Source organism: Corvus kubaryi, unplaced genomic scaffold (assembly GCF_017639235.1).
Source record: "Corvus kubaryi isolate FWS band 111438036 unplaced genomic scaffold, C.kubaryi_AGA036_p1.0 37383, whole genome shotgun sequence".
Classification (NCBI taxonomy): domain Eukaryota; kingdom Metazoa; phylum Chordata; class Aves; order Passeriformes; family Corvidae; genus Corvus; species Corvus kubaryi.
This window is the reverse complement of record NW_024581125.1, coordinates 4,107,238-4,119,603: the sequence shown is the minus strand read 5'-3', so window position 1 is coordinate 4,119,603 and position 12,366 is coordinate 4,107,238. Positions and strand designations below refer to the sequence as shown.

Here is a 12,366-nt window from a genome sequence, read left to right as displayed (position 1 = left end):
TGTGTAAACTTTCCTGTAGCTAAAACAAATATTCTGAAAACAAGGAGGCAGACGCTTTACACTGTAGCCTGTCTCTTCAGCAGTCAGGCCTCCCAAAGAACTCTCAAGTTGTCTCTTAGATTCTACAAGGACTTTAAAGACAGCCATACAACAAACTGATTTGATAAGCAGGGCTCTGACCTATCTTTAATTTTTATGTTCAACTCATTAACTCTGAGCTACTGCAGACACATCCAGTACCAATGCCGCACACACTCTGTGGTTCCTGACTGCAACAAATAACCAGCACAGCATGCACTATTCCTCTGGCACACCAGACAAGACACATGCTGACTCAAGCAGCTGGACTCTTTGGTTTTCTCTCCCAAACAGAGAGGCAAGGGCCTACCTGCTGATTCCAGTGACAGGCACCATGCATTCTGTAGAGCTTCCTCTTCTGGAAACTATGAAGTGGCCTTGTTCGGGCAGATGTGCTCACATTATTCACAGAGACAGATCTGAGTCTTGTCCTGTCTCTTCTTCTTTTCTTGATGTGCTGACGATCAAGCAACCAGCTACCTGAAGAGGATACCTCTCTGTTGTCTGAAGCTCTGAAGTTTCATGAATAATGAGGAAAGGAAATACAAAATGTTAAATATGTTCCACATGCACAGGCCAAGATTTCACACACTGATTAGCATTAGCTATCTAATTCTAAGAGAATTTTATAAACACCAAGATGTTTTAGTACGCTGTTTCAGAAAATTGTGTATGTGCTTTGTTTGCTAGTTGACTACTTCTGCGTCAGGTCAGAAAAGGGAGTTTATCATTCTTGTTTACCCTTCTGCTCATGGAAACAAATGTCAAAATGAAGTTAGACTTCAAGCATATATTGAGTGTTGTTTTTTACAATTTCAAGAACTCTCTAACATTTTTAACACATATGAGTTTCAAGTTACATTAATATTTCTCTTCAAACTGACATTCCATTCAAGACAGCAGTCATGCTAATGCAAAGGAGACCTAGAGTTCTGTCCTCATACTTTCAAGATTTTCTGGTTTTGCTCAAGAACTGAAACCTAAGTAAAGCTTTACAAACCAGTGATCATTCAGCATAGGGGTTGCAACTCCCCGTGAAGCATTTGTATCAGAATTAGGAACTCTACACACTTCAAGCGTAGAGAGTCAAAATCAAGTGCAAAGATGTGGCCAAGAGCAGTAGAAGCCCCTATGCGTATGTGTAGAACAACCTCACACTATTCTCACCAACCTACAGCCTGTCTGGTGACCAGAAGAGGCAATACCACAAGGTAAGAATTTAAAACACTCTCCTATTTGGGTGGGAATGACTCAATGGGAAGAATGAACTTCCCTGTTATAGGTATTCCTGATTTGATTTTGTTGCTGTAGCAACACCTGCCTGCAAAGTTGAAGGCTTCCTGCAAAAAGCACTCAAGTGTGCTTTTATTTTTACAATACTGAAAACCTTGATCACAACTCTGAACTGTCTGAGCACTGCAACTACACAGGGTATTTTGGCCTTGGTTTGTAACAGGTCATCTATCTGCATGAATGATTATTTTGCCTTATGACGAGTCACAGTTTTATTAGTAGGTTTATTAGTAGAACATGAAAGTAGATTTATTACAAGGCCATTATAAATTTTTTTTGATAGGTGATTCTTTTAACAGTACATTTTTATTAAATAAAAGGGCTTGTTATGGAAGTGTGATTAAACACCATCCCATGCTATACTGGAGTGGTAACAAGGCTTAACGGGCTTGAATTTGAGCTGTCTTTCTGACACATCAATACAATCCAATAAGCAACACAGACACATGAAAATAACATGCTAATTAACAGAGGGATGGTACAAAGTATTTTAAGGAACATATCAGTAAGTGCCAAGAAAAAGCCCAAAATACTGAGGCATGACATTCTTAATGTTAACACTAAATTTTAAGGCTTGAGAAAGAAATACAAGGCTTACAGTCCATGAAAAAGATTTCTTAAAATACTTTCTCTGAATTCTCAAAAACATTTTCCAAGTCAGATGGTCCCAAGCTCAACTTGTGGATTTCCACATACCTCTCTCTTATGTGAGAGACAACTTGGACAGATAAATTAGAATAAAAAGCTCCTCAGCCTGGCTCCTCAACTCCTGTGATTCCTGCCTTTGTTCTGGTGGTCTGCCCAGGCCCTTGGTAATTTCTCTGCAGTCTCTGACATCTGCTCTATTTACCTTCCGGTGCCTTGCAGCAATGCACCGCTTTAGTTTCAGATGAAGAGAGATCTCATCTTTGTGGCCTGGAGCTCCTGTACATGGCACTGTGGTTTTCCTGCCACTTGTTTAAATGGTTTCCCAATCAAGCTTTGAGTTACCCATTTAGTTTGATCTTAGTCTGAATGGTTTTCAAAACATGATTCTACAGAAGAACAAAATGAACCATAGCCAGATGTGAAAGTAACGAATTTGCTAGAATGCTCCTTTCAAAGCTCATGGTTTTCCTTTCTTGCTTTTGACCTTACTTCCAGATGCATGCCTGCACAGGAAGCCGTCAGACAGGCACTATTTGTCCTGAAGTAATCAATTTTTCCTTCCCCTCCCCTCATAAGAAAGTGGTAATCACTAGCTTAGGGAACTGCTTCTATGAGCATCTACCTTCATGCAATGCTTTGGGCTAATCTTGGCACCTAGATTCAATTGTAAGGAAAAGCCACAAAAAAAAAGGAAGGCACTAATGTAATTAGGCCTTGACAAATGGCAATTCAAGGTTACCTATATTCAGTCAACCAGAACTGTACATGCACCTCCACTTCCACTGCGAACAGCCAATGTAACCAGCTGTACTGCAACCCCACAACTACCAACTCCAAAGCATCTCATGCTTAAACCTACTTTAAACATGGACTATCGTGTTTTTCACATCAATAGCCTACAACTAATTTCAAGAACTTACGTAAGTGAAAATTGCAATCATCTGTTTCTTCCCCCTCACAAAAACAAAAAAATCCCCTTATTTTCCATTTGATTTTGATTTCTGCTTTCTGAAATACTGAACACAGTCAGAGTGAGGTTTAGAAAAAGCAAGGGGAGAAGCAACCAAGAATTAACTGCAGCACGTAAGTTAATAATGAACTATTAAGTTAATTCAATTGATTGAATACCCAGCTACTACAACAACAAGATATCACCAAACCCCTGAACATGCTCAAAAAACCCCAAGAAGTAGGAGGCAGTGAATTTCCCTGCAGGATTCTCATGATAACTACTCTATTTCATTAATCTTTAATGAAGAGTATTTATTTGCAGATTTCAAAACACTTCATAAGTAGTGAAAAATTGAAATTAACTGTTTAACTCATGTTTAAGAAAGCATCTAGAAAGCCCTGAAGTCTCTCAGACTCCCTTCCAACACCTAACTTGCCAAACTCCAGTTTAGAGTTACAGTACTGAGAAAATCTTCCAAGTCCTAACATTTTTCTTTGGACTTTTTTAGGTCATGAGTAGAAAACAACCAACCTTAGAACATTAGAGAGCAGTCCATGAGCAAACAACATGTTACTCATGAAATGGAAAGACTAACTTTGGACAGTGCCTAATAAGTAAGAAGAGAATTGGCTTGAAGTTACACCATTAGAGTCTCTCATCATGAAGTTAACTTCATAACTCCTAAAAACATTTTTAAAAGCAGGAATTCTTCCTCATCTGTCTCTGAAAAAGTCAGATTTAAGACACAGCCTAAATTACTCTCTTTTTCCACATACCCATCTCTGTTAGCAACTCCTATTTCAGGGCTATTTTTAGTCCACATCTGACAGGAACCTTCTGATTTTCTCCTACATCATCTATAAACAACTGATACATCAGGAACAGGGATGTTACATGCCAGGACCCCTTAAATTTAGGGCAGAATCACACAACCACTGTGGAACAGACGGCAGCTAAAGAAGCTGCCCATCCAAGCTGCTCATTATAATCTCTTTGTGGGAGGCTACAACCTCTGCAGCAAAGCTGAAACAGACGGTGTGGACAGCTCTTCTTGGAGTCAGAAGCCAGGGAATTATGTTCTGCTGCACACTCTGCCATGAACACCCCAATTCTTGGGAACAGTTTCTTCATCCACCTGATCTTAATTAAGACCTGTGAATAACAGCGTCCTCAAAAATCGCATTACAAGTAATCCAGGAGAAATATCCAGCATACCTAGATCTTTTGTAGCTGTAGTCAATTACCTTAATGTTGTTCTGAAACTAATACTTACTACAGCCTGTACTGTATTTAAAATCTTTGAATAAAAGATGGAATTACTAAGTAGTATGGACTAGCACTGAGAAACATTTTTCTAAAATGTTAATTTTAACCTACAGTCATCCTGGAAGGTGTGTCCACCCAGAACAAAATACCTTGAATGGGAAATGGTATCTCCAAATTCCTGAAAATGTAGGTGGCAAAGTTAAACTCGGCTTTTTACTGACGACTGATCTGCTCAAAATTAATGAAGTTACCACCCCGCCACTGACCCCTGCTGAGACACGCAACATTGCTTACATATCCTACTAATCTAGTTTGTCAGTTTTCCAGAAATAAAGCCGCACTTGTTATGACAGAATGCATTGTCTCAAAACAATCAGAAGAAATGTGTTCCTATATTCTTTCACTACTTCACAGATCCATCTTCCCAGTATTTAAATGTAGTTGCAGTGGCTATACTTTTATGGTATCTTTAGGAACAACACAAAGCCCTACTATTTTCAACCTTACAATCAAGACTTGATTTCTCTTGAAGCCTGCAGAAAGCAGTTCTCTTTTCCTTATTTAATATTGTAATGATTATTAGTTCCATACAGATAACTTTACTGCAAGTTATTATAAAAAAAAAAAACAAAAAAAAACAACTACCACACTGTCACCAACCTGAAGGAGATGCCATTGACCAACTGTCTGTGTCTACAGGTCTTGGAGGAAAGAGATGAAGAAGCTGGAGACAGACTGAGTGGAGCAATTAGGCTGCTGATGATTTCACTTAGTTGTGCACTCTGGAAAAAAAAATAAAAATTAAAGGTAGTCAGACTTTTATCCAGACTCAACAGCTCAAAGGTCCTGGGTTCTTGTTTTCCTCCTTAGGATTTCAGTCCCGTACATCATGGAATAATCATATTTAGTTTCTTCCTGTGAATAACCGTGTTGGCATGGTTTTACTTTCACAATTATTATGTTCAACTCTACCAAAGCCCAAATAAAACACCAACACAACCCTGAACATTGTTTATACATTTGAAGTAGTACCCCAAATACATTAGTGACCTTAGTATTGTGACCAAAGGTCTTTAAAAGGAAAATAGAAAACAGAACACTTTATAGCTGATATTACAACAGCTGCAGGCAGAGCTGCTAACTGGTCATTTGACAAACATTTCAATGGGGGAAAAAAAAGGTCAACTGTCCATTCATCATACATTTTATTCGCTCAAAGTTTTTTGTTCTTAGAAGAATCCTCTTCATTGCTTACTGTAGTTTGACAAAGGTGTTTTTATAAAAGGAAGTGTAACTACATGAGGACTATTCCAAAGACAGACAAAATGGATAAAATCTTCTGGTATCCTCAAAAATAGCAACAAGAGGCAACCAGCACCCCCTCTCCTCCTGCAAAACACCGTGACTTTCAAAACTGACCCAAAACAAATTAAACACATGTAGCCAATTTGTTAAGACTAAGAACTACTCCTTACAAAGCAATGAATTGTGGACTGTCTCCAAAAAACATTTCACAATGATTTTTTGTTTTAAATGTCAGACCTTAAAGGCTATTCTCACAATAAATGCTTAGAGGAGACTGTGTTCTGCACACTGAACAGAAATTAAATGGATCTGGAACGGCATATTCATTTAAAAACAAACCCAAACAAACCTTTTGTATTACTCTGTTGGATTTTCATTCAGAACTAAGATTGTTTAAAACATGAATTGCTAAAGGTTACTCAGTAAGTTTTCTTTACATTTTGATTTTACATTTACATTTTTCATTTAAGCAGAAATAGGAAGAATTTTTTTCTGTTTTGTTACAAATCACAGATTTTCTGTTAATGTTTAAGTGATGTACTCAGGTAAAAACTTCACATCAGAATAAAAAATTCAGGGATGGATATTACAGAACAGAAATAGCAAGTCAATTATAAAAGGACTGGACAAAGCAAACAAGATGCCAGTAAACTAGTTAGCAGACTGATTTAAAAATCTCAACAGAATTCATTCTGTAAAGAGCAGTCTCTACTCAATGTAAGAGCATGAAAAATAAAGGCAGACTTCCAAAACACAAGGAGAAACATACATGTAGCTATGAAAAGGACTCGAAAACCGTATTAATAAAAATTGCCAGCCTTAGTCACTTTTATTCTATACGACTTTCCTTTTGGTTCACAAGAAAAATTACTTATTTTTAACAAAGAAATACTTTAACAGCGGACTGAAGAAATCTGTGGGAATATCTGTAGATGTATTTCAGGCTGCAGCATTGTTGCTCCTGACACTGAACAAGAAACGCAGCCTTTCAAGAGTTAAGAACAGAACTGGTGGTCAAAAAGGAAATCAAACCCCAAAGCTTTTAGTGGTGTAAAAGGGAAGAAATCCAATGCGTCGTGTTTGATGTGTTAGTTTTTACTTCCAAGTAATTTTCAGATCATCAAAGTTATTGCACCCCTTGGACCAAGTTTGTGGCTACTTGGGGACCAGGAAACAGACCACTATCACTTTAATTGTCAAAAGTCTTACTCAAAAGTGCGTTTAATTCTCCAAGCCACCACTTAAAGAGGGGCCATTCACCACATTCTAAAAATGCTCTTTGGGTTACCTTATGCAATTGCCAGCACTGGGCATGGAAATTTCCTGTTACATTGCTTCCTCAGTCCTGCCTGTGGTGGATAAGATTTATCAATGAGGGGAAGCATTTTAAGAACAGGAAAGTATGACTATCGAATAAGAAAAATTGGCACAGAGATTCAGGAACAGGCACTAGTACTTAATGCTACTACTTTTAACCCTTTAAAAAAATGTTTGTATGACCAGGAATTTATGTAGAGCAGCAGAGCAACAAATTAATGCCCCACAGTGGCTTTGTCAGGTTTGTTTTACACAAACTGCATAAATTCATTCTGAAAAACAAATTTCCAGTATCTCCTTCAGCAATGTGATCCTACCACATCCTTTATGTACTTTCAAGCAAAAGAAAATCCTGCTGGAATCGTATTTCCTGGAATCAACACCATGGAAACAGCCATTCTGCACACTGTGAAGTGAAACTCTGCTCACAACTATGCCTCCACTGTACCTGATAAGTACCTGGAATTCCTCAGCTCCAAACCAGAGTCCTACAATGTTTGAAAAGGCAGATTAACAACTGTGTTCTGTTTGGGCTTTTACTCTTTCTTCTCACATTAAGTATTTCCTGAAACAACCTGTGGAAACTCTACACTGACCCTGACTATAAAGCAGGGGCGGGTTTGTGGATGGTTCTTAGAGGCTGTTATGTGTCCGCTTGGAGGGAAACAAAGCAGTAACACAGACACGTCAGAAATAAGAGGTTAATTTGTAAACCTGATGTGCAGTGTAGTTAATTTAAACCCTTCAATTAATCAGCACCCACTCCCAGGACTGCAAAATATCTTTCTTTTTGGAAGTCATCACCATGGAACCTCCCTATTTCTGAAGTCAGTCATTTGGCTTCACTGACAACTCAGTTTTATTTTACTTTACCTGTTTTTCTATGTTTCGTAAAAGCAGAGTAGGACTGCTGGGTGACATTTCAAAGTCGTGCTCTGGCAAAGAATCCTGTCTCTCAATGGCAGCTTGCGAATTCCCTGTGGCGCTTAATAAAGCTTCTTGGTCTGTCAATTGTATTTGCTTCTTCAAAATGTCTTTTGGAAACGGGAATTCTTCTAAGACCACCATCCCCTAGACAACAGCAATTGAACACAGTTGGTCGACAACAGATTAACCCTCCTAAGTAATTTTTAAGGGGCAGTCAAACCCGGCACATCCCTCTTAAATCCTCCCAACAACTTTCGAGCACGTTGCAGTTAAAATACGGAAATAGTACGCATTTTGTTTAATAAAAAGCTGCATCAATTACGCTACTTCCTGTAACAGCAATCACTCCAGTGTTATACTACTGCTTAAACATCTGTGTCAAAATTGAATCAGAAATTCATACTTATTAGAATATTATATGATCATTTGCCTGCTGATTTAAGAGGAGGTTTTAGATTTTTTAGACTCCCTAAGAAATGACCACCAATGATCTGAACTTGGTTTTAGACTTTGCCGTCAATAAATTTTGCTGGAGTAATTTTAAAGTGCTCTATTTCTCTTATTCCTATCCATGTTCTATGCAAAGCATCAAGGCTGTTATTCTTATGTAGCAGAAATTATACAATTATAACCAAAAGCCTTTTACAATTTAATAACCGATTTTTTTAAGGTGAGCATTTTTAGAGTTTCATAATTAGACGTAACTATGCTAAATATATGCTTTTCAAGACCATCTGCACAAATACGGTATCAGATGCAGTGTACCATCTAGAACACCACCTAATAAGATAAATATAACTTTATATGGTAGGGAAATAACAGTGTTTCATAAATGGAACTAGGAAAATGATACCCCTATTGTATTTTCCGCATGAGAGATAAGAAAAATAGAAGTCTCTAGTACAACCGTAGGTAATGTATCAGTTGGTTTAAGAACTTAAAATGTTAAACAAAATAAAAGCAAAAATGACCTTGTGACAGTCAAACCCAGTCCTCAAATAGTTCCTTGGTTTGTCATTATCTTGAGCAAATAAATGTAATACCAGAAAAGGCTATCAAACCTCTCCAGGCTTTTTCCAAAGAGAAAGGGAAAGAACTTACTTGCTTTTAAGTATTAACAGTTACTCAAATATCAAGCAGATATTAAAATAATGAGATTATTGTAATACTGCCTCAAATCTGTCTTTTTAATGACAATATTTCACTCAATCAAAGAACAAGGAAGACTGTCATAATGTGAACACAAGAAAGCCGTATTGTTATTTCTTTAAGCAAGACGGACTTCACCTAGGTTGTGGCTGTGAAAACTAAAGGTCCTATAGTTTCAGCAAGACCTTTACTTCTGCCTCAGCAGCAACTGGCCTTAAAACATAAAAGCAAGTCTCAAAGAGATTTCAAAGAGGAGACTAGGAGAAAAAGTGAAATTGTCTTGCTCTCATTGTGCCTAACTTATTCCACTGTTTGAATTTTAAATTCAAAGCTGAGAACAAAGATATTCTCTAAAAATAAACAAAGGTGCTTGAAAACTTGGTTTAATGCCTAAAAAGAGCACAGAGATTCTGAATGTCCATCAAGTCAATACTAGATTTTTCCACATATATCATCATCTGCACTTTTCCATTTACAGCAGATGGACACAAATCCAGACCAGTAGCATACTATGGGCAGTATATTCAAGGAAATTCAAGTAGAGAACTAATTTTTGTGTGCCACAGCAGGAGGACAAGCTACCTCAACAGCTTTAGACTCTTTTAGAACTTAGAATCTTTAGGTCGTTTTAGTAAAAAGATCATAGGTCATGACCACAGAGAGTCTAAAAAGTCTAAAATCCAAATTCTGAGGTCAGAGGAATGGGAAGACACACATTAAAAGTGCTGAAAAGAGGGACATACACACAAATGCTTCCAATGGACTTTTATTTTTTGAAGTTTTGGAAACCTGTTTACCAAGCATGGAAAGAGGAAAGCAGAAAAGGAAGAGGAAAATTGACAGAGCGTATGGAAAGGGAGAGATGGAATAGGTACAGAAGATGAAAAGTAAATAATTGTAAGACTAATATGAACTATATTACAAGTTAAATGAGTTACAATCAGTAGGTTTTGGCAATGACTGCCTTCCTCCCCAAATGGAATGGTTTTGTTTTGCAGATACAGATTTTTTTTTTAAATGAAAGGACTCTCAAAGATCCAGAGGCGCTACTTCTGTGTGTGTAGAGATGGTGAAGGCACAATGTAGTAGGCCAGGAAACAGACCATAAGTTACTCATCTCCCTTCCTATTGCATTATGGTGCTCAAGGAGTGGCATTTTGCTTGAAATCCTTGTTCCCTTGCTATGAATCACATTTTTTTCCACTCAAAACACATCAAAACCACTCTAAAACCATTAAACAGCATACAAATTCTAATGATATTGTGTAACTCCTTTGCAGCCAGTAAATGAAAACAAAGAGCTCTTCTATCAGCCCACATGTCCTTCTGTAGCTGCTGCACTGGTATAATATAAACATGTACACACACAAAAAAAAAATCCCATCTGAAGAAAATAGGTGCCTGCCTTTACTATGGGACACAATGCCAAACACTAAATACCACAGCTGGTAAAATGGGCATGGAGTTTCAGAAAGGAATGTCACTAACAATCTCCACCAGGAAGATGACTTGGCTCCAAACCAACATACCACCTTATGCTAAGATAATGCATGACTAAAAGAATGTTTTTCCTCTTATTTCTCTGATATTATTTCTCAGTCTTCTGTAGCTCATCTGACCTACACCATCATAAAGGCTGACAGCTTTTGTGTATAAGAGTGTGTGTGTATCTGGTATTCAGGACAACACTAAAACATAGGCATTCTAACCCTTCACCAAAATACAAAATCTCCTTTCACAGACCCTTAAACAAAGGCTCTTCATTTCTTTGTAAAGAAAAACCTGACTGGGGACAAGCTGGATATGAAAAGAAGGGCTCTGCGGGCGAAAGGAGAAGACGTAATAATTTTTCTTTATGTGTTCAGAGGGAAATGCTCTCTGAGGTGATTTTCTTCTCCTTTTAAACTCCCTCTAAGTCTCATGTTCAGCCACATAAACTCTGAAGCATCTTCTTGCTCTTCTCAGTTGTGCTTATCTGACACCAACACAGACCAGAAAACCTACATGAGGCACACTGATGAAGAGTCAAAGAGCCCTGCTCTAAAACCCCTCACTATCACGCCACCTCACACAGGTTTGGCTTCTTTTATGTGAGAACGACCTGGGGAACCCATTAAATTGATAGCTAGATTACTAATGGTTTAGGAATGTCACTTTCCCACTGTCCAGCCAGTTCAATTTACAAAAACTAGTACATGAATTACACACATTGGAATTTTAGTAATTATTAATCCTTGACCTGTTCAAAGTGCTGTACAAACATTAACCATCTAATCCTCAGAATAAACATGCACTGCAAGTAACAAAAAAGCCCTGAAAGCCCAAAACACAAAAATGAATAAATAACCAACCATCCCACCTGAAAAGGCAATCTCACCTCTCCTGCAGAGGGAAAAACCAGTGTGATAAATGCAGTACTGTGCGCTGGGCCCCTGGAAGCCACTAACAAAGTCACTATCACAGATACAAAGGTAAGAGTTCCCAAATCGCAGTCCTATACTGGTGCCTTTAAGGTACAATAGTTTTTAGCTCCTGATGTTTTTCCCATTAAACTCTGCAGGTGATAGCCTGCACAGACACAAGAAGTCTAGGGCAAAACAAAAAACAACAACAAGAAACCAAAGACATAAATATTACAAGAAACACTGTCAAAAGATGATTCGAAAAGCCGATTTATGAGGTTACAGACAATACCTTGGTGGCACGTATTCGCCTGTGAAGGTCAGTTAGCTGTTGAATTTTGTATTCTAGTTCTGAAATCTGGGCTTGAAGCCATGTCCAACGGCTGCCAATTCTAGCTCTGTCTGCAAGCCACTTCGATTCAGAAGTATAGCTGCTGTGAAGACAAAATGCTGGTTAGTCCAAAAATAAAGATAACCACATTTGCACAAAAACATTTTTCACAGCTGCTCTGCCTCATGTTGCAAGCATCTCAGCTGCTTTCAGAAGATATCTGATTATACCCATCCAGTTTCACATCAGCTTATTTCTGTAGCAACAGAACTTGCCCAAACCAGTACAATCCATGCTCACTGGCTATTCCCACACTAAGCTAGTTTTTTGTTCTGGATTATAAAACTCAGCCCTGGATAAACTACCAAACTATATCAGTTAAGGCTAATTACAGATGTGTAAAGAATTCCAGTAACTCCACCAGCAAGAATCCAAACTCTTACACCATGCCTCGTCCCACAAGCTTTGACAAATATTGTTTGCTAACAACTGGAATCTAATAAAACATCAGCCAGCAATGACCAGCTAGATATCAGGTCATTGCCCAAAAAAACCCAACTAAGTAGTTTAAATTTCTTTTATTCAAGCTGTTTTATAAATATCTGTGTCAGTTTAGTATAGTCAGGTCACTCTTACTGCTGTTCAAAATAGATGCTTTTTGTAATACAAAAAATATGCCTCCTGGTACTTGACATTGT

At 37.9% G+C, this 12,366-nt stretch overlaps 1 protein-coding gene across 7 annotated transcripts in view; it reads right to left on the bottom strand.

The window, feature by feature from the left end:
• KANSL1L (KAT8 regulatory NSL complex subunit 1 like) overlaps window positions 1-12,366 on the bottom strand; it is a 65,269-nt gene that overhangs the window by 31,042 nt on the left and 21,861 nt on the right. For 5 of the 7 annotated variants that reach the window (XM_042035445.1, XM_042035447.1, XM_042035443.1 and 2 more), the window contains exons 3-6: window positions 11,630-11,771; window positions 7,733-7,930; window positions 4,898-5,019; window positions 389-590 (exon numbers count right to left, since the gene is read on the bottom strand). In XM_042035445.1, the coding sequence (XP_041891379.1) occupies window positions 389-590; window positions 4,898-5,019; window positions 7,733-7,930; window positions 11,630-11,771 (664 nt within the window). The remainder of the gene's footprint in view (window positions 1-388; window positions 591-4,897; window positions 5,020-7,732; window positions 7,931-11,629; window positions 11,772-12,366) is intronic. The other 2 variants (XM_042035444.1, XM_042035449.1) reach the window with 2 other exon arrangements.